Raw genomic sequence first — 22,832 nt, 5'->3', positions numbered from 1 at the left:
TTATCTACATGAAATTCAGGAAGAGTACTTCCTTGGACCATCGAGCATCCATTCGCATATCTGTCAACTGCCGTCCTGCGAACACAGCCATTCAGTGTTTGTAGTCACTCACACTTCCAAGAACAAGTTTACCCTCCGAGTGCTGTGCCCATGGTTGGGCAATGATAGGAACATACGTATTTCGACGAGTACTCGCAGATACAAATATATGAAAATCAGAATTGTGATTATATATTCCGCTGTATCCATCGAAGTACTTAAGCAGAACTGTGAACAAAAGCAAGTTACGTCGTGCTCCCCTTAATCTAGTCGCTTCGACGCCGTCGCTGGCAACACTGCCTATAATAAAGGCCTTCGCGAGAAATAATGAAGTGGACTAGTCGGTAAGCCGTAATCGAGGCCACTGCTGTTGGGTGTGGTTAGCCATTGCGCAACAGCAACAACCGCCCCTCTCTAAGGAGGCATTTAAGATGGTAGTCGGAGGAGAATGTACAGAAATGAACTGAGGCATCTCGATACTGCAATTAGCAGCTATGGATTTTCGACCCAAAATGTGCTCCGTAACAAAAATCGACTCCAAAACCACCATTGATTTTCCAACCAACCAATCTCCCGCGCAACAATAATTAGCTTGCTGGGGAATAAAGCGCGACTGGAAAGTCACGGGTAAGCTCTGTGTTGTCTGAACCTACCGCGAATGGGCTAGCTGACCACAGTGTGGTGAACCTCGCGTTTTTCGTGAGGGTCGGTGGTCTTGTCGCACTTTCACTACAGCCTCCGTCCGTCCATTCCTCCGCTTTCTACGATCGAGAGAAAGTGGCCGGCCGCAGCTAGGGGTTAATGCTCTGGCCTGAAGAGACAGCTGTATCAGTCAGAAGTCATTGCACCACGACAAAAATTAGGGCGTCGGAAAACAAGAGGCTAATGGGGGTCGCAATCTTCACAAATTGCGATCGCGGTTCGATCAGGCAGAATGCTTTTCCACCACACTGCAGCCAGAAATGTTTTCGACAGTCTAAGTATGAGGCAAATGTAGCCATATCGATGATCAAGAAACGCAACAGGGCCTGGAATATTGTATAGTTCATGAACATCGTACTGCAATAACTCTCTTTTCGTAACGTCATACTTTCATTACTAAAACACAGAAAAAACGAGTATGGGGCTGAAATAGCATTTAGAATAACTTAACATATTTCCAAGTGTAAAGAGATATTAGTGGCAAGCACCAGGAGGAACCGATGAAAGCATTTGTTGAAAATGCGGTACACAGCAGCATGGCGGCGTAGGTGCGATCCGATCCTTTGACCTTGGAGCAGGGAATGTTGTTCAGCACCCAATAAGGCTGACAGATTTTTACAACAGCGCTCATAACTATAAAAATTGTTAGGTTGCTCACATTACAATGCGGACAATCATTTAATTAGTCACGAGAATTGAATGAATACTGAAAACGTTAAGCTTTTTGAATTTCATCATATATACAGGGTGATTCAAAAAGAATACCACAACTTTAAAAATGTGTATTTAATGAAAGAAACATAATATAACCTTCTGTTATACATCATTACAAAGAGTATTTAAAAAGGTTTTTTTTCACTCAAAAACAAGTTCAGAGATGTTCAATATGGCCCCCTCCAGACACACGAGCAATATCAACCCGATACTCCAACTCGTTCCACACTCTCTGTAGCATATCAGGCGTAACAGTTTGGATAGCTGCTGTTATTTCTCGTTTCAAATCATCAATGGTGGCTGGGAGAGGTGGCCGAAACACCATATCCTTAACATACCCCCATAAGAAAAAATCGCAGGGGGTAAGATCAGGGCTTCTTGGAGGCCAGTGATGAAGTGCTCTGTCACGGGCTGCCTGGCGGCCGATGCATCGCCTCAGGTAGCTGACGTTCGGGTTTCATAACTAACCTTTTTCGTAGGACTCTCCATACAGTTGATTGTGGAATTTGCAGCTCTCTGCTAGCTCTGCGAGTCGATTTTCCTGGGCTGCGAACAAATGCTTGCTGGATGCGTGCTACATTTTCATCACTCGTTCTCGGCCGTCCAGAACTTTTCCCTTTGCACAAACACCCATTCTCTGTAAACTGTTTATACCAACGTTTAATACACCACCTATCAGGAGGTTTAACACCATACTTCGTTCGAAATGCACGCTGAACAACTGTCGTCGATTCACTTCTGCCGTACTCAATAACACAAAAAGCTTTCTGTTGAGCGGTCGCCATCTTAGCATCAACTGACGCTGACGCCTAGTCAACAGCGCCTCAAGCGAACAAATGTACAACTAAATGAAACTTTATAGCTCCCTTAATTCGCCGACAGATAGTGCTTAGCTCTGCCTTTTGTCGTTGCAGAGTTTTAAATTCCTAAAGTTGTGGTATTCTTTTTGAATCACCCTGTATTATGAGATTCCTATTCCTTACTCACTTCGCTGAAAATCCCTCCTTGTTGATAACGGATTGTTTCGACATTAGCATTGTTTAAGAGTCGGATGGGCAGTGTTCATTAAGCAGAATCGTTGAGATGCCACAGTTAGTTTATTGCTTCCTTCGTCGAAAGGTATTTTGTATAGTAACAAAACATGTCACGAGATTCGAATAAAACTTCAACTTTCAAAAATGCTTGTTCCGACACGCGACGGTAAAATTCAGGACACTACTTTGCTTTCTTTAGAATATTCCCTCCGACCGAATGTTCGGTTCCACAACCTCTGTAGACCCCACTTCAACACGCACTCAAAACCAGGCAACCGTAAAACTCATATTTGAGCACAGAGATGCTTAATCGAGGGTTGTGACATGGTGATCTCTCAGTATTCAAACTGCAGTTTCATACTGCCAGATGCTGTGGCTCTTGGTTGAAAGTAAACTGGATTTATTTATTTTATCCGTGATTGGTCGACACGCAGTGGTAAGACGAAAACCTGATGGGAGTCCAAGTGGTTAGTGGTTGGCATCAGTAGTTGCTGGCGCAGAGGTCGTGGATTCGATTCCGAGTGATCATCTCACAAATCAGCGTTGTGGGGCCAAAGTAGAAGCTGTTTGAATCAACAAGCAATAAAGTTGGCGCGGAAGGCGTCAAATTGACACCAAACTGAAACGCTTGAACGAGGCTGGGAGCCATACACAACTTTTGTTTATTTACTACAATGGATTTCCTTCAGCTTCAGAGAATGTTTAACAAGAACACATCAAATTAATGACCTCAACCGAACTTAATTATTTTGATGATGAGTAATTTTCACTAGTCATCAAAGGACCGCAGGACTGTAACTTACCACAATTGCAAAAGTCAAGATTTGGATTTCCCACAGTCTAACGAAATTTTTCAGTGGCTGTGAAGCGTGGAACTCACACGGTCGTTTCGGCAGCGTAAGGCCAGCAGCAATAACATCGCAAACGTACATTTTCACTTTATTATTTTCTGGAGGCCTCAAGGCACCGAGAAGGAACTAAGGGGTCAATCGGATAAATAAAAAAAAGAGAGCAATAACAAAAACTTTAATCGTAATCTCAGGCTTTTGCAGATGACATAGTTACCTTTAATTTGTTTGATAAAAACTGCACAGATATTCAGTCAGATCTTGATAACCCTTCAAATTGGCTGTTTGCTCTGGATGTCCATTAACGTAAAACCGTGCATTTTACAAAACCCAGGAATGAAGTATTGTATGATTACAATATCTGTGAGACAATTGTAATTAATCAGATCATACAAATAACAAGATGAAACAATTTGTGGCGATTTGAATCGGAATGATCACATAGGCTCAGTCTTAGCTAAAGCAAATGGAAGACTTCGCTCCATTTAGAGGATTCTGCGAAAATGCAATAGAGCTACACAGGTGATTGCTTGCGAAACACTGGTGCGAGGCATTCTGGAATACTGCTCGACTTTGTGGGACCAATACCGAATAAGAAAGTACAAAGAAGGGCAGCACAAATGGTCTCATGTTTGTTTGATGCATGGGAGAGCGTCACAGAAAGGCTTAAAAACGTTAACTGGCAGCCTACTGTCTGCGAGGAGAAATATTACGGGAGAAATCTAAGAATATTACACATGCATATCGCAGCCTTAGAGACCGCGAAGGTTAGACTAATTACAGTCAACATAGAGCCATTTAAGCGGCGTCGCTTCACGCGTTCCAACGCGAATGAAACGGGAAGAAAACCTATTACGTGTTACTTTAGGAAGTACGCTCTGCCATGCACTTCACTACTTTGCAGGGTGTAGATGCAGAAAGACGGAAGACGCATAGTTCTGTGTTCCAGGCATTACCGATCTGGTAGAAGCGTAATAACGCAGCCCGAGGCACAGGTGCGACGCACACGTAGTGCTGTTGAGAGCAACACCTGACGGCACTGCAGCGCTTTCAGCCGAGAACAAAGCATTTGGGGTGTCGTATGCGCGCCGCGTAGTAGCAGTTGAGGGGTGGTGCGGGGCTCACCTCTGCGGACTGACAGTAGGGCAGCATGGCGACGCTGGTCCGCGCTGTGGGTGCCCACGATGGCGACTGCTGCCTGACTGACTGGCTAGGCGGCTCGGTCGGCGCTGCGCCGCGCGGCGTGGCGTGCTAGCTCTATCCTAGCTAACGGTTCGCCCCTGACTCACGGCACGCACCTGCTGCGCCGCGGCGCGCCCACGCCCTCACCCTCCACTCCCCTCACGCCCCTGCTCCACCAATGGCACTCGTCTCTGGGCCGCCACTGCCCCTTCGCCGCGCGTCTCTTTCTGTACCAGAAGATGCGGTATGCCGTGTTTCTGACCACGCCCATATCTTTTCCTTTGTTCGCTACTCGCCGTCTGGCCTTCCCGAGAGAGGTGGCGCAACACACACACACACACACACTGCTCGCAGCATAACGCGAAGAATTCCTTTCTCTTTATCCAAGTAGCACTGTTGTTTGTGGCGGCAGCAGTACGGACAGCTCACATCTTCGGTCGTATGGAAAAAAAAGAAGAAGATTCTCATAGCAAAAGTAGAAAGAAAGTTCTCAATTCCATATGAATAAAAAATTCGAAGCATATTCTCTGATGAGAGACTGACTTTCTTCTCACTACCTCCCTTCATTGAGAAGGTCCTCGGTGTGTCTCGTCTGCCGCGTCTGGCTCAGAACGCTCGCATAATGTCACATTTCATTCAACTCGTTCAAACAGGCGAACAATTCAGTGTACAAATATGGAACTGGCACCAATCTGTTCAGGAAGACTTACACTATGTTTCTACATTACTTTTATATGCGGCAATAAATTATGGTTCAAATGGCTCTGAGCACTATGGGACTTAACATCTATGGTCATCAGTCCCCTAGAACTTAGAACTACTTAAACCTAACTAACCTAAGGACATCACACACATTATGCCCGAGGCAGGATTCGAACCTGCGACCGTAGTGGTTGCGCGGTTCCAGACTGTAGCGCCTAGAACCGCTCGGCCGGCACAATAAATTATTTTACGGGCAGTTTACCAATATGCATTTCCTTGCGATGTTACCGAATTTTCGACATGTGGGATTTATTTATTTTTATTTATTTATTTATTTATTTTTATTTTTTTTTTTTTTTGTGTGACGTTAAGTGAACATTGTGGAAATAGGAGGGGGAGTGAGACAAGGATGTTGTCTGTCGCCAAGTCTCATCTACTTGTATGGAGAAATGCTGTCGATAGAAGTGCTGAAAAGATGCGGAAACTTCAAAGTAGGAGGACGTCTCAACACCATCACGTATGCAGACGACCTGGTAGTGCTCGCCAAAAATCAGAGACAGCTGCAATACATAATGAACAATTTGTTGGAAACGGGAAGAAAATACGGCATGGAAATCAACATCGAAAAATCAAAAGTGATGCGCATATCAAAACGCGAGAAACACTTGAAGATAACTGTTGACAATCGGGAACTGGAAAATGTGAATCAGTTCAAGTACCTGGGAAGTTTTATCACAAAGGATGCCCACTGCACCTACGAAGCCCGAGCAAGAATCGCCATGGCCAAAGCTGCTTTCAACAAAATGAGGACTCTGCTGGCCAGCAAGTTGAGTTTGGCATTGAGGAAAAAACTGACAGAGTGCTACATTTGGAGCATTGCGCTGTATGGAGCAGAGACATGGACCATGAGAAAGAAGAAGAAAAAATACTTAGAGAGCTTTGAAATGTGGTGTTGAGGAGAATGGAAAAGATCAAGTGGACAGATCGCATAAAAAATGATGATGTACTGCGAAGAGTAGGAGATAAGTATTCTGCTTACAATTCTTCAGAGAAAGGCCAACTGGATTGGACATGTACTTAGACACGAGGGACTCATACATGATGTCATCGCCGGCCAGGGTGGCCGAGCGGTTCTAGGCGCTACAGTCTGGAACCGGGCGACCGCTACGGTCGCAGGTGCGAATCCTGCCTCGGGCATGGATATGTGTGATGTCCTTAGGTTAGTTAGGTTTAAGTAGTTCTAAGTTCTAGGGGACTGATGACCTCAGCAATCAAGTCCCATAGTGCTCAGAGCCATTTGAACCATGATGTCATCGAAGGGAAACTCAGATGAAATGCGGGACGAGGAAGAAGAAGAATTCAACATCTGGACGACATGAAAGATGGAAGGAGACACAACAGACTGAAGGAAGAAGCTGAAGACAGGGAACAGTGCAATCAGAAATTCTCCGTACGAAGACATGGACCTGCTACTAGGCAGAATACTACATAATAACAATAAATTGGTGAACACATTACGCGGCCGAAATCTTAAAGTTACATTGACCTTTTATCTACTCAAACTGGAACTCTGCCTGAGTTTTGTCATACTATATACACTCCTGGAAATGGGAAAAAGAACACATTGACACCGGTGTGTCAGACCCACCATACTTGCTCCGGACACTGCGAGAGGGCTGTACAAGCAATGATCACACGCACGGCACAGCGGACACACCAGGAATCGCGGTGTTGGCCGTCGAATGGCGCTAGCTGCGCAGCATTTGTGCACCGCCGCCGTCAGTGTCAGCCAGTTTGCCGCGGCATACGGAGCTCCATCGCAGTCTTTAACACTGGTAGCATGCCGCGACAGCGTGGACGTGAACCGTATGTGCAGTTGACGGACTTTGAGCGAGGGCGTATAGTGGGCATGCGGGAGGCCGGGTGGACGTACCGCCGAATTGCTCAACACGTGGGGCGTGAGGTCTCCACAGTACATCGATGTTGTCGCCAGTGGTCGGCGGAAGGTGCACGTGCCCGTCGACCTGGGACCGGACCGCAGCGACGCACGGATGCACGCCAAGACCGTAGGATCCAACGCAGTGCCGTAGGGGACCGCACCGCCACTTCCCAGCAAATTAGGGACACTGTTGCTCCTGGGGTATCGGCGAGGACCATTCGCAACCGTCTCCATGAAGCTGGGCTACGGTCCCGCACACCGTTAGGCCGTCTTCCGCTCACGCCCCAACATCGTGCAGCCCGCCTCCAGTGGTGTCGCGCCAGGCGTGAATGGAGGGACGAATGGAGACGTGTCGTCTTCAGCGATGAGAGTCGCTTCTGCCTTGGCGCCAATGATGGTCGTATGCGTGTTTGGCGCCGTGCAGGTGAGCGCCACAATCAGGACTGCATACGACCGAGGCACACAGGCCAACACCCGGCATCATGGTGTGGGGAGCGATCTCCTACACTGGCCGTACACCACTGGTGATCGTCGAGGGGACACTGAATAGTGCACGGTACATCCAAACCGTCATCGAACCCATCGTTCTACCATTCCTAGACCGGCAAGGGAACTTGCTGTTCCAACAGGACAATGCACGTCCGCATGTATCCCGTGCCACCCAACGTGCTCTAGAAGGTGTAAGTCAACTACCCTGGCCAGCAAGATCTCCGGATCTGTCCCCCATTGAGCATGTTTGGGACTGGATGAAGCGTCGTCTCACGCGGTCTGCACGTCCAGCACGAACGCTGGTCCAACTGAGGCGCCAGGTGGAAATGGCATGGCAAGCCGTTCCACAGGACTACATCCAGCATCTCTACGATCGTCTCCATGGGAGAATAGCAGCCTGCATTGCTGCGAAAGGTGGATATACACTGTACTAGTGCCGACATTGTGCATGCTCTGTTGCCTGTGTCTATGTGCCTGTGGTTCTGTCAGTGTGATCATGTGATGTATCTGACCCCAGGAATGTGTCAATAAAGTTTCCCCTTCCTGGGACAATGAATTCACGGTGTTCTTATTTCAATTTCCAGGAGTGTATATACGATACGATACTGCAGCGCCTGTGTTATTCCGAATTACCATGCAATGTTCCTTGGCACATGCAGGCTATCGTAAGGAACATTGCACTGTAATTCGGAATAACACAGGCGCTGCAGTATCGGATTGATCAGCCGACACCGGGCAAGCGACTTTCAAGTAAAATGTGTTTGGTCTCATAGGAACTTACCACTTCCAGTGAAATGTCTCCCCTGTACGAGGATATACGTAATGGATGTACGAGTACAGGCTGTAGACACGGTAAGGCGGCCGCTCGCTATAAGGGCGAAATCTGGGTTCGAGTCACGGTCCGGCGCAATTTTGATTGTCGTCTTTACATTATACAGCTGATGGTTGCCCATAGTCGCAAATGCGAATAGATTTCATGTCTACGAGATATTTTTGGTTAAATACGACCACAAATGCTCTGCTCGCGTGTCAAGTACGTTAGCCGTCGCCCGTGCGGTTCGTTACAAGAAACAGATCGCTAGGTTTGTAGTAAACGAGTTGCCGATTTTTCTGATCCTCCGACTTATTTCTAAACAGCAAAATGTAAGATTTACGTTGTGAGACGACATGTTGATGGACATTCGGAAATGTCAGTGAAACTTGTTTGGTGAACACCTAAATCTTTGAGCCCGGATCTCGTGGTCGTGCGGTAGCGTTCTCGCTTCCCGCGCCCGGGTTCCCGGGTTCGATTCCCGGCGGGGTCAGGGATTTTCTCTGCCTCGTGATGGCTGGGTGTTGTGTGTTGTCCTTAGGTTAGTTAGGTTTAAGTAGTTGTAAGTTCTAGGGGACTGATGACCATAGATGTTAAGTCCCATAGTGCTCAGAACCATTTGAATCTAAATCTTTGAAAACTTGCGTCTTCTAAATAGCAACAAAAATGTTTTAATTCGTTTGAAAGGTTGCCCCCTCTTCTTCCAAGATTTTCTGGAAGGAAATTCTCCATGCAAGTAATGTTTTTTTATTGTTTAGCCCGTATAAACTTTTACAGTTCCTCCCTTTTTTGCCTTCCATGTAACATAAATTCTGCCACTGCTACCAAAAATTCAGTAAAACTTAACCTCAACAGAACTTACCTCGAAATATGCTACGGAGCTCACTTAAAAACACGGAGAATGTTCTTTGTTTTGAGAAACTTACCCCACCCTTTTACTCACGCCGAGAACACTCCCGGTTAAAGTATAATCTCCGAGTCGCTAAAGCGAACCTGAGAATGTTCTCCAAAATTTCGAGTATAAAGTGTATTCACGGATTTATTCATACCACCTAATATGTTTCCCTTTGGTCCGGAAAGAAGACTCCTGTCATAGGTACGATTCACCAATAATCATACGTCAGATCACAGCAGAGAACATGCGTGAACTCAACAGCAGTAATAACTGTATTAATATAGTCTGTCACCGAAGGTCCTTCGATAACAAATTGAAACATGATAATGAAACTGAGCTTCGAAATGTACATTGGCAAATTAAGTACACTGTTGAAAAATTGCTAGACGGACATTATTATTAAAATTTTCATTAATTTCACTATCACAATTTTGCCAAGAATAACCGCTGTGAATACCATGAAGAAGTTGAGTCATTATATTGTAATTTCTCATACGAAACATATCTCTCCATTTAGTGCATATTTGGAAAATATGACTGTCAGGCTTTGGTTTGTGATCCTCTAAAAGTAGACTTCATTCGTAGAAAATATTATAAGAATCGATACCGCCTGTTTTTGCAATAAACATTTTTCTTATTTTTATTGCCCAAATGATTTTCCCCACATACATGACATCATCGCTGTGTCCTTATTTTATTGCATATCAGAAAATACAAAATTTGCAATAGCAGTTGCGAGGAAAAAAAATCCCCAACGTTTGTTTGTGTCGGTTTACATTAATTACTGGTCTGTTAGATTTTGTAGAACCTTAACTAAACGGGTAGGTAGTCTATTATTGTAATTACAGTAGAAAAATAACGAAAATCACTTCCTCTGTCACTTGTTGCGCGAAAACAACAAAAAATGGTTCAAATGGCTCTGAGCACTATGGGACTCAACTGCTGAGGTCATAAGTCCCCTAGAACTTAGAACTACTTAAACCTAACTAACCTAAGGACAACACACACATCCATGCCCGAGGCAGGATTCGAACCTGCGACCGTAGCGGTCGCGCGGTTCCAGACTGTAGCGCCAGAACCGCTCGGCCACCAGCGGCCGGCGCGAAAACAACAACAGGAGAAAAATAGTAAGCAGGACCTACTCATGAAATGCTTTAGCGAAACGAATTACAGCGGAAGTGATATTAGTTAATTTCCCCACTACCTTCGTAAAAACGATAGAAACAGGACTACCCAGATATTTAATGAAGTTAAAACTGTCCTTTATTTCCCACTGCCTCAGTTGCACAAATTATAATGGCGACTTCCAGTTTCGATCTAACAAAGACCATCGGCAGATCTACCGAGCTGTCTACGCAACAAGTCGTAAACACATTGTCGAGAGTGAATGGAAAATATTAAAGTATAATTTTAATATCGCACAGCAGTTTTAGCTCTATCCCTCATAAATAAATTGGCAGTAGTGGCATTTAATGAGGGTTCTAGAAAACCGAGAAAAGATTGCCACAAACAGACAACAAAATCTAATTTTTCACTAGAAAATCTTATCGTTAGACATATCCAGATATACAAGAAAATAAGGGCGCGCTGATGATGGCACGGAACTGAAAAAACATTTTTGAGCAATAATCAGTGATCAGATGATTATTCTCATTACATAAATAACTGAACAGTTTGCAGCCCGTTTAATATGGACGTAATTTAATTGCAATTACAGATTCCAAAACTTTTAATATGCGTGTTACATGGCTTTCAAATCCATCGGTTTTCTTCCTAAAACATTTTTATATCCGTTATCGATGGCCTCCTTTCGATCTTCCGTATCACTAGGCTAATGTTGCACTAGATCCTCAGCAATAATTGTGTAATTTGTAATATATTCAGAAAAAGGATGCGACATGTTATCCGCAGGCTGAATAACTCGTCTTAAACTTGTACAAAATATTTGTAAGTCATCAGTAGTTGATTAACCAAAGGAGATTTCAACTTTGCACGCAATGCTGCCTATGACCACCCGATTATTAGTGTTGCGCAACGCTCGTCGGGAGGGGGAGGGGGAGGGAGGTGGGAGTGGGAGGAGTCAAGTCAACTGGTTATTTGGGCGTCTGGCAATGCGCTGTCTGCCTTAGCAGGTGGGCCGACGACCCACTGCGCCTCGCGTCCTACTTGTCGCACGCTTGCCAACCTTCCGCCGTGACACGAACAAGGCCGCGTAACATCTTCACAACTGTATGGAATCTTATTGCATGGATGCAAGGTACACATTACCATGATGCAGAGCATTCTGAGTGTGGCTTATTGCAAGTGACAAGATGCTCTATTTTGTTCCTTTCTTGTGGCTCTTCATACTGTTCCTAGCCAATTTAATCCCTTAGCAATGTAGTTTTCACACTAACATACGAAAACCAATATCGAGTTAAAAACTCCAGCATGAGTCTAATGTTGTTACGAAATTATTTCTGTCTATATAAATACCGCAATCCAGACGAAAACGTCCGAATTAATATATTTCGGTCAGCACACACAGTGTACTTCTCCAGAAGCGCGGTTCTGTGAATTCTGTAAAATCAGTGATTCCCATAAGTTCACTACACTAAAAACATATACTGTCACAAATCTATTTGCTTGAAACAATAGGTTTCCACTTATCCAAGCCTCTTCTGATGGTAATTTTTTTTATTCTCTTTGTCCAGAAGACATGCGTAACACTCCCATCTGTTACTGTTTCATCCTTTGCAAGGTAACCCATAAAAAGAAATCGTTTTACATCGTAAAAATCGCTAACCATAAACTATGTGGCAGATGCAATCGTCCTCGCCTTTTTTTTTTTTTTTTTTTTTTTTTTTTTTTTTTTTTTGTGCGAGGCCACAGACTTCGGCTCGCTGCGGTGGATGTTATTTGGTTTCTTGTAATGGTGGGCCCAAATCTCTTAATAACAAACTGTCGCTCAAAATCACTTGCATTGATTTTAAAACGCGTCAATCATTCATCTTCGTGTTTGCTTTTAGACAGCATGCAGCAAATTTGTCTATAATTTTGCTCGAAGCTATTTGGTAGATGCTTCTTCATTTTAAATGTACTGGACTCTTCTTGTATTCCTATGGCCTTAGCTATTTTGTAAACTTTTAAATAAATGTTCAGTAATTTTCTCGTTCTTTTATCTGATGAGTAAAGCGGGCTGTTTGAGATCCAGTTCGTATCAACAAATTGCTCACGTGTGAGTAAAAAACAGGAATTTTTGCTGTTGGTATTAGAGCATATTGTGACGAAACGCGTATCTTACATTTAAAGTAAAACATCGTACACAGAAAATCATTCCGCAGATTACCACAGTACTGTACATTGAACATAATAACAAAATCGACGAGAGTGGTGAGACGTGTGGCTGTGTACTCGAATTGCAGTTGTGGACGCAAGCGACGCGCTGCAGTGTAGTTGTCGCGCATGTCAAGAGATGGCGTTACATGGTTGGCTTAACCATTCAGCTGTTTCCTCTCGTTAGCTGCTTGCCAACTAATGAAGTACGAGATTTCTACAGCTGCCCCTATGGGCCAATAAGCAAAAAATCGCTGTTTCTTATGCTAATGACTGAGCAAAACTGGACTATGATGTAGCGTGAAAATATCGACATTGCTGCTTTAACCGCAGCAATACTAAGGCACTTTCCATAACGCGAGTTACCAGGGGGGGGGGGGGGGGGTACTTTACGCCTACCCTAAAAACAATTTAAAAAATGACAAAAGTCGTTAATGTTGTTGGAGTACGCTAACAACATACTTTTAAAGAGGTAAGCAGAGTCCAGAATCTGAAAATATCTTTTAGCTCACTATTAGCAATATCAACGCACTTTCAACAATGTGTTTTATGAACTTTTATGGCAACCACAAAAAATTTAAGAAAGCAGATTTCATTCATTGCTGTTGCTGTTGCTTTTTAAGGAGATACTGATGTGTAAGTAAGGTCATGAACCTAAAAATATTGAATACGACATTCATTGGGGAAAGTGACTTCCACTGCCTAACATTTTTGGGTCAAGTTTAACTGAAAAATTTAAAATTTATATGGAATATGTAGAAGAATACACTAAAATATATATTTTTCAAAATTTTAAAATTTAAATTAATTGAGTATATTACAATATTTTTAGAAGTTGGGCATGAAGTACCTCCTCTCGCCTTGGCGTTGCTAGAGATAGTTTTTACTCGACAATAAACTTATTTACGCTGTTCAACAGTCTTCTTATTTACTATAGAATTAATTCAATCTAAGCCCCAGTCAGCGTAAGGGTGATGCGCCATTAAGTAATTCCAGTTCTTATTATTTCTCATTCCATTGCCACCAATTTAATAATTGTTGCAACGATTCTCTGCTTTTACATTCAGATCGTTTACCAGCTGTTCGAGGCTAACCCTATAATTGTGCACAGTGTGTTGCTAGAACCAAACACTGACACAAAAAGGCCAAAGAAGCATCGAATCACAGATTAACTGCTGATGCAAAAGGCTACATCTAAATCTTTTTTCTCTCTATAAAAAAAGCAATTTTCCTGTGGAGACTATCTGTTTGAGAAACACTGATCTTCGAAGCAACAGTTACTTTTTTCAGTGTTTGCCAAAATGAGATTGGGAAAACACCTCTCTAATGCAATCACAATTCTCGATGTCTTGCGCATTCAGCGTAGTGCCTATTCTAGAGCTGCTTCTCCACATAGAATGCCAATGACCACCGAGCTTAGTAAGACGTACGTACCAGTAGCTTAGCCAGGTCGCAGATTTTGCCGCCATCAGAGCTCTTGGGGTACCCCAGCGAGAAGTGAGTTTGTGAGCCGCGCATGCTAAACCTCTGCAGACGACTGGCCGATCGTCTCGCGAGATCGGCATTTTTTCCGGGCTTCCCTCCGCTGGCCGGAAGCTCCAGTGACGTACCGGCGGTCGCTCTGGACGCCTTCTTTCCTCGTGTCTTCCGGCACGGGAGTCTAGTCGGTGCGCCAGTCCCTGCTCAGGCGTCATCAATACCGCGTACTTTTGTTTCTTCTTGACGATTTTTGCTGGAAAACCGTTCCGACAGCGTCCTCATCTCCCGGAAGCGTCAAGTCAGCTACTGTATTATTTGCGCGGTATTCTACACACTGACGGCAGTTCCTTCATGAAAATACCTTAGCGAATAGAATTCTCCTCAACCGTGTTTACTCGTTCTAAGTATGTATTTTAGGTAGGCGTTGCAAATTTTTCGCGTCGATCTCGAATGACATGAGAAGTAGAAAACTACAACGAAGGATATGGGAAGTCCATGTACATGAGCGAGCTGAAGACGGAGATAGACGAGCAAATAGTCGAAGTAAGAACCTCCCTGCGATGTCGGGCAATTAACTGACAAGAATTCTTCAGTGTATTATTCTGCACTGCTTAATCTGTCATCCGCAAGCACCACCATTTGGTCTCCAGGACCATTTTGGTCAGTTCGACAGATGTATCTGGGAGCAAATAGAATGTTGTTTGCCTCATCGCGGTATGTGAACTCTCGGAATTTTAATCGGTAAACCTCTCTGTGATACATAAAGCTCCTCTTGTAGCGACTGTCACTATAGTTGAACTAGCATCTTCCTGCTGAAATGCGCTGCTCTGCTTTGGATCTTCTCTCTTTCTGTCTCTGAGTCTTATTTGATAATGTCCCCGACTGACGAGTAGTATTTAAAAGTCGCTAGAATATGCGTTTCGTAAGCTACACCTTTCTTGATTATTAATATTTCCTTCGCAGCCATCCAATGAATTTGCATAGCATCTGTTTTCCGACGACTGGTTGCATGTAGGTTCTCCATTTCAGGTCGCTCAAGACGTGTACTTCTAGATATTTTACTGTTGTAGCTGTTTTGCGGCGATTGATGGCCAATAATCGATTAATAATGAGCATTTGTGCTTATTTACGCGCACTTACGTTTCATTTACATATGTTGAGACTCTTCTCTTGTATGTATCCCTGCACTTCGCCCAATTTACTGGCGTTGCGGCTTCCCTACATAATTAGGGTCATCTACAAAATGCCCCACAGAGCTTCCAGCGTAACCCATAAGATCATTTACCGTAAATACACTCCTGGAAATTGAAATAAGAACACCGTGAATTCATTGTCCCAGGAAGGGGAAACTTTATTGACACATTCCTGGGGTCAGATACATCACATGATCACACTGACAGAACCACAGGCACATAGACACAGGCAACAGAGCATGCACAATGTCGGCACTAGTACAGTGTATATCCACCTTTCGCAGCAATGCAGGCTGCTATTCTCCCATGGAGACGATCGTAGAGATGCTGGATGTAGTCCTGTGGAACGGCTTGCCATGCCATTTCCACCTGGCGCCTCAGTTGGACCAGCGTTCGTGCTGGACGTGCAGACCGCGTGAGACGACGCTTCATCCAGTCCCAAACATGCTCAATGGGGGACAGATCCGGAGATCTTGCTGGCCAGGGTAGTTGACTTACACCTTCTAGAGCACGTTGGGTGGCACGGGATACATGCGGACGTGCATTGTCCTGTTGGAACAGCAAGTTCCCTTGCCGGTCTAGGAATGGTAGAACGATGGGTTCGATGACGGTTTGGATGTACCGTGCACTATTCAGTGTCCCCTCGACGATCACCAGTGGTGTACGGCCAGTGTAGGAGATCGCTCCCCACACCATGATGCCGGGTGTTGGCCTGTGTGCCTCGGTCGTATGCAGTCCTGATTGTGGCGCTCACCTGCACGGCGCCAAACACGCATACGACCATCATTGGCGCCAAGGCAGAAGCGACTCTCATCGCTGAAGACGACACGTCTCCATTCGTCCCTCCATTCACGCCTGGCGCGACACCACTGGAGGCGGGCTGCACGATGTTGGGGCGTGAGCGGAAGACGGCCTAACGGTGTGCGGGACCGTAGCCCAGCTTCATGGAGACGGTTGCGAATGGTCCTCGCCGATACCCCAGGAGCAACAGTGTCCCTAATTTGCTGGGAAGTGGCGGTGCGGTCCCCTACGGCACTGCGTTGGATCCTACGGTCTTGGCGTGCATCCGTGCGTCGCTGCGGTCCGGTCCCAGGTCGACGGGCACGTGCACCTTCCGCCGACCACTGGCGACAACATCGATGTACTGTGGAGACCTCACGCCCCACGTGTTGAGCAATTCGGCGGTACGTCCACCCGGCCTCCCGCATGCCCACTATACGCCCTCGCTCAAAGTCCGTCAACTGCACATACGGTTCACGTCCACGCTGTCGCGGCATGCTACCAGTGTTAAAGACTGCGATGGAGCTCCGTATGCCATGGCAAACTGGCTGACACTGACGGCGGCGGTGCACAAATGCTGCGCAGCTAGCGCCATTCGACGGCCAACACCGCGGTTCCTGGTGTGTCCGCTGTGCCGTGCGTGTGATCATTGCTTGTACAGCCCTCTCGCAGTGTCCGGAGCAAGTATGGTGGGTCTGACACACCGGTGTCAATGTGTTCTTTTTTCCATTTCCAGGAGTGTAGTTATCAGGAAGTCCTCAGAATAACAAGAAATCTGGTCAGATATTCCTTAATATCGTAATTTGCTCAGAAGCCAAGAGAACAGAGCCTAGAAAAATACCGTCTACCATGCTCTTTGTTGAGAACTGTAGATGTAGATACTATCATGATTGCACAACATGCCTCACATCTATTTATATAGAACTCCCGACGTTTTTATTTATGGAAATGTAGCATCAACCATATACAGAATCACATGTTAAACTTTATTCTGTTTTCCATAACTTATAAAAGGAAGTGAATGATTTGGCAGTCAGTAAGTCAATGATACGGCGCCCGAGAAGTGACTGACATGACACTCAAGCGCTTTGGGAAGAAACTGGAATATGTGCATATGCTAATGTCTTAATCTGCCAGCAGAGCTCAGTTTCTGTTCTGTTAGGTATATTTACAAAGAAGTTGAGCTAAAGCAGCACAATGTTAGCAGATTTCGGCCTTAAAAGTCCTGGCGTCTTTCAAAGAAAAGTCCAACTATGAATGTTATCGAGAAATCCCAAAAGCTGTCAAACGCCGTTAAAAACAATTCTATTTCGTGTCTAGCCATGGATAGAAATTTAAAGTTTGAGTAGCTTTGAGTGTTCAGCTGATCCCTTAGCAATTGCATTCTTCATCGTAACAGGTATTAGCTGGGGCAAGCTGGTTCGAATGCATACATTCCCGCGCGCACTCTGATTGGCTGTCATTTATGGCCGTAGTACCACATCGGTGTATTTTCGACGTATGTTTACACGGAGAATTTTGCTCTGTTGGACGTCCAGTACCTGCCTCTAAATTTTCTACCACGATGTTTTTCTCCGACATGTACAGGTACCAGAATGAGATTTCACTCTGCAGCGGAGTGTGCGCTGATATGAAACTTCCTGGCAGATTAAAACTGTGTGCCGGACCGAGACTCGAACTCGGGCAAAGGTTAATGGATCAACGACGAACTGAAAAGGGTGTCTTGCGACGTCCGCCACGAGCAGATGCAACGAACTACATGAGATCAAGGGGGAAAAAAGTGGTCAGCGAGACAGAATTTCAATCCTAAGGGCCCGCGTTCGATTCCAGGCTGGGTCAGAGATTTTCTTCGCTCAGGGTGTTGTGTTGTCCTAATCATGATCACTTCATCCCCATCGACGCGCAAGTCGCCGAAGTGGCGTCAAAGCGAAAGACTTGCACCCGGCTAACGGGCTACCCTACGAGAGGCCCTAGTCACACGACATTTATTTTTTTAGAACACAAGAAGATAAAATAGTGTAAGATTTTTTTCCCATCAGTACAAAAATAATAAAAAGAAAAGAAAATAATTATACTGAGGAAAATCTTCTCGGCCGCTGTGACCGAGCGGTTCTAGGCGCTTCTGTCCGGAGCCGCGCTGCTGCTACGGTCGCAGGTTCGAATCCTGCCTCGGGCATGGATGTGTGTGATGACCTTAGGTTAGTTAGGTTTAAGTAGTTCTAAGTCTAGGGGACTGATGACCTCAGATGTTAAGTCCCATAGTGCTTAGAGCCATTTGAGCCAAGAACTTCTTATGCAATTGTATCTTCTTTTATTGTAATTTGAGTGCACGTTCATCTATCTGTGACTGTTCTATAGCGTACACGTATTCTGTAACTTGTTTTTCTGACCTTTATCTTTGACTTTGTCTTGTAGCTTCCCTGATCAATACCTATATGTTAACCTACTGGGTCTTGTGTGCCTGAGCAAAGGTGCTATCCACTTACTGCTGTTACATTTATTTCAATGTTGTTTTCAGTTTGCTTAAGCCTTTATTATGGCGTTCATTTTCTTCGGTTTTCAAGTCAGCCGTGGCATATATTTTTCTGGTTAAATGTCCAAAAAAATGTTCAAATGTGTGTTAAATCTTGTGGGACTTAACTGCTAAGGTCATCAGTCCCTAAGCTTACATACTACTTAACCTAAATTATCCTAAGGACAAACACACACACACACACACACACACACACACACACACACACACACACCCATGCGCAAGGGAGGACTCGAACCTCCGCAGGGACCAGCCGCACAGTCCATGACTACAACGCCCTAGACCGCTCGGCTAATCCCGCGCGGCTCTGGTTAAATAGCCGTATCTAATTGCACCAGTGTGGGTTGTAATTATCGTATGGCTATTTAACCAGAAAAATATGAGTAGCTGCACTTTAATTATAACCAACCGGAACTTATATTTCTTGATTCACGTGTGGGAGTCGTATCACGTCTAAAAAGTGGAGAGCCGGCCGGGCTGGCAGAGCAGTTCTAGGCGCTACAGTCTGGAACCGCGCGACCGCTACGGTCGCAGGTTCGAATCCTGCCTCGGGCGTGGAAGTGTGTGATTTCCTTAGGTTAGTTAGGTTTAAGTATTTCTAAGTTCTAGGGGACTGATGACCTGAGCAGTTAAGTCTCATAGTGCTCAGAGCCATTTTTAAAAAGTGAAGAAGATTATGAACGACTAGGACCAGAGTATGATAGTGATATCGAGGCTGATCGTCAGTAAAAATGGCTCTGAGCACTATGGGACTCAACATCTATGGTCATCAGTCCCCTAAAACTTAGAACTACTTAAACCTAACTAACCTAAGGACATCACACAACACCCAGCCATCACGAAGCAGAGAAAATCCCTGACCCCGCCGGGAATCGAACCCGGGAACCCGGGCGTGGGAAGCGAGAACGCTACCGCACGACCACGAGATGCGGGCTGATCGTCAGTAAACTGAGTCATATTGCGCGTTCTTGCCGGCCATATCTGATTGTTTCAAGCCGAATAAAAAGTACACCGTCCCACGCTAGCCATGATTTGTAGAAATAAACAGGCCTAAGCGTTTGCATTGAGCATGTGCCTGCATTGTGAATGTGTGTGTGAACGTGTAGTCACGGTGTGTGGCAGAGAACTGGCCGTAACACGGTAGAGGTGTTGTTAAATGGGGAACGGAGAGAAGGGAAGGCAGCGGGCGCGTGGGAGGAATGTGCTGGCTTACGAGTGGAGAGGCCGGTGGTAACAGCGACCAGGAAGGCGCGCTGCCTGCTCCAAGGACTCCTCACCTGGCGCGCCCGCTCACCTTGAGAATTCCCCAGCGCCGCTGCGGCCGCGGCCGCTCCTACGCGCCGCTCTCGCTCACCGCGACCCGCCCCTCTCTGCCGACACTTCCCTACCACGCGTCTCGCCTGTTCTATCGCTACGCTTGTCCCCTGCACTCAGTCCTGTTGATGGATCAAGTTTGGCTATTGCACCCGTAAACAATACCTCACTTCGACTGCGTAAACCCACAGACATTTTCGGGGCGACATTTTTGTCCTTGTGTGTGTGTGTGTGGTCTTCAGTCCAGAGACTGGTTTGATGCAGCTCTCCGTGCTACTCTATCCTGTGCAAGCTTCTTCATCTCCCAGTACCCACTGCAACCTACATCCTTCTCAATCTTGTGTATTCATCTCTTGGTTTCCCTCCACGATTTTTACACTCCACGCTGCCCTCCAATACTAAATTGGTGATCCCTTGATGCCTCAGAATATGCCCTACCAACCGATCCCTTCTTCTAGTCAAGCTTTGCCACAAACTCCTCCCCAATTCTATTCAATACCTCCTCATTCGTTATGTGATCTACCCATCTAATCTTCAGCATTCTTCTGTAGCACCACATTCCGAAAGCTTCTATTCTCTTCTTGTCTAAACTGTTTATCGTCCACGTTTCACTGCCATACATGGCTACGCTCCATACAAATACTTTCAGAAACGACTTCCTGACACTTAAATCTATACTCGATGTTAACTAGTTTCTCTTCTTCTGAAACGCTTTCCTTGCCATTGCCAGTCTACATTTTATATCCTCTCTACTTCAACCATCATCAGTTATTTTGCTCCCCAAATAGCAAAACTCATTTACTACTTTAAGCGTCTCATTTCCTAATCTAATTCCCGCAGCCTTACCTGATTTAATTCAACTACATTCCATTATCCTCGTTTTGCTTCTTTTGATTTTCATCTTATATCCTCCTTTCAAGACACTATCCATTCCGTTCATCTGCTCTTCCAGGTCCTTTGCTGTCTCCAACAGAATTACAATGTCATCGGCGAAGCCGGGTGGGGTGGCCGAGCGGTTCAAGGCGCTACAGTCTGGATCCGCGCGACCGCTACGGTCGCAGGTTCGAATCCTGCCTCGGGCATGGATGTGTGTGATGTCCTTAGGTTAGTTAGTTTTAAGTAGTTGTAAGTTCTAGGGGACTGATGACCTTAGAAGTCAAGTCCCATAGTGCTCAGAGCCATTTGAACCATTTTTTCATCGGCGAACCTTAAAGTTTTTATTTCTTCTCCAAGTATTTTAATTCCTACTCCGAATTTTTCTTTTGTTTCCTTTACTGCTTGCTCAATATACAGATTGAATTTTGTCCTTATTGGCCCTAATAACTAAGAAGGCAGCTGCTGACTCGCATATTAACGATCCATCGGTTTCATAAGACTGGTGTCAAAATATGTGGGTCATTTAAAATGTGCACACTCTGTCTGCGCAATGCGGTGACGTGATCGAGCTGAAATTCACGTCAGTAGTGAGACAGTCTTTAGACGTGACGGTCGTGCATTTGTTTGCTGGTTCGCGTGGCTTTGTCGTGAGTAATTCCGTTTTAAAATGGAAACTGAAACTGATTCAGGTCGGATTACACGTAGTGACATCAAAATCGAATCCCTACGTGGAAAGAACCCAGCATAAGTTAACAAAGCTTTGCGAGAGATATGTGGGTATAGTGTAGTAGATCGTAGCACAGTATCACGGTGAGCTCCTCGTTTCCGTGAAGTTTTGGTAAGTACTGAGGACAATCCAAAAAGTGAAAGGCCATCAATTGCAACAGACGACACCTCTTAGGTTATTATTAATGACGTTTTGAAAGTGGATCGACTAAAAATATGTGAGAAACTGGCGTATGAGGCCAGAATGTCTCTCACATCAGTTTAGAGAATCGTAACTGAAAAGTCAAAGATGAGAAAAGTTGCGGGCAGACGTGTTCCGTATGATAAGAGTGAAGAGCAAAAAGCGGGTCGCAAAGAATCACAGAATTTCATTACTCCACAGCCGTATAGTCGGCTTGTTTCAAATAGGGCCAGTCGCCATGATGCAGTGGTAACGCCGGTTTCCGTCAGATCACCGAAGTTAAGCGCTGTCGGGCTTGACAAGCACTTGGATGGATGGTCATCCGGGTCTACCAAGCGCTGTTGACAAATGGGATGCAAAAAAATGGTTCAAATGGCTCTGAGGACTATGGGACTTAAGTTCTGAGGTCATCAGTCACCTAGAACTTAGAACTACTTAAATCTAACCAACCCAACGACATCACACACATCCATGCCCGAGGCAGGATTCGAACGCGCGACCGTAGCGGTCGCGCGGTTCCAGACTGTAGCGCCTAGAACCGCTCGGCCACCCCGGCCGGCAATGGGGTGCACTCAGCCCTTGTGAGGCCAATTGAGGAGCTATTTGATTTAGAAGTAACGACTCCGGTCTCGAAACCTGACAACGGTTGGGAGAGTTGTCTGCTAACCACATGTCCTTCCATATCCGCACCCGATGAAGCCTGTCGGCTAGGATGTAACGGCGGTCGGGCAGTACCTTTGGGTCTCACGAGGCTTGTTCGGAAGAAAAGTGTTCGAAGTAAATCTTAGTAGGTGTGAAACAAACAGATAGCATTACAGAAGCAAGTGATCTTCAAGTGGTAATGGTTTGCACAGTTGGGTTGGGTTGTTTGGGGGAAGAGACCAAACAGCGAGGTCATCGGTCTCATCGGATAAGGGAAGGACGGGGAAGGAAGTCGGCCGTGCCCTTTCAAAGGAACCATCCCGGCATTTGCCTGGAGCGATTTAGAGAAAGCACGGAAAACCTCAATCAGGATGGCCGGACGCGGGATTGAACCGTCGTCCTCCCGAATGCGAGTCCAGTGTGCTAACCACTGCGCCA

The 22,832-nt window shown here is 45.5% G+C and overlaps 1 protein-coding gene across 3 annotated transcripts in view; it reads right to left on the bottom strand.

Annotated features, from left to right (window-relative positions):
• Positions 1-22,832, bottom strand: part of LOC126253640 (DNA-binding protein D-ETS-4) — a 184,618-nt gene that overhangs the window by 13,657 nt on the left and 148,129 nt on the right. Inside the window, exon 1 of one of the 3 annotated variants that reach the window (XM_049955135.1) lies at positions 4,463-4,609. The exons of the other annotated variants lie outside the window; for them this stretch is intronic. Coding sequence (XP_049811092.1) covers positions 4,463-4,489 — 27 coding nt within the window. The 5' untranslated portion in view covers positions 4,490-4,609. Of the gene's footprint in view, positions 1-4,462; positions 4,610-22,832 lie in introns of those variants that run through there. 3 annotated transcript variants of the gene reach the window in all.

The sequence above is a fragment of the Schistocerca nitens genome, chromosome 4 (genome assembly GCF_023898315.1).
Source record: "Schistocerca nitens isolate TAMUIC-IGC-003100 chromosome 4, iqSchNite1.1, whole genome shotgun sequence".
Taxonomy (NCBI): Eukaryota; Metazoa; Arthropoda; class Insecta; order Orthoptera; family Acrididae; genus Schistocerca; species Schistocerca nitens.
This window is presented reverse-complemented; position numbering and strand designations above follow the sequence as displayed.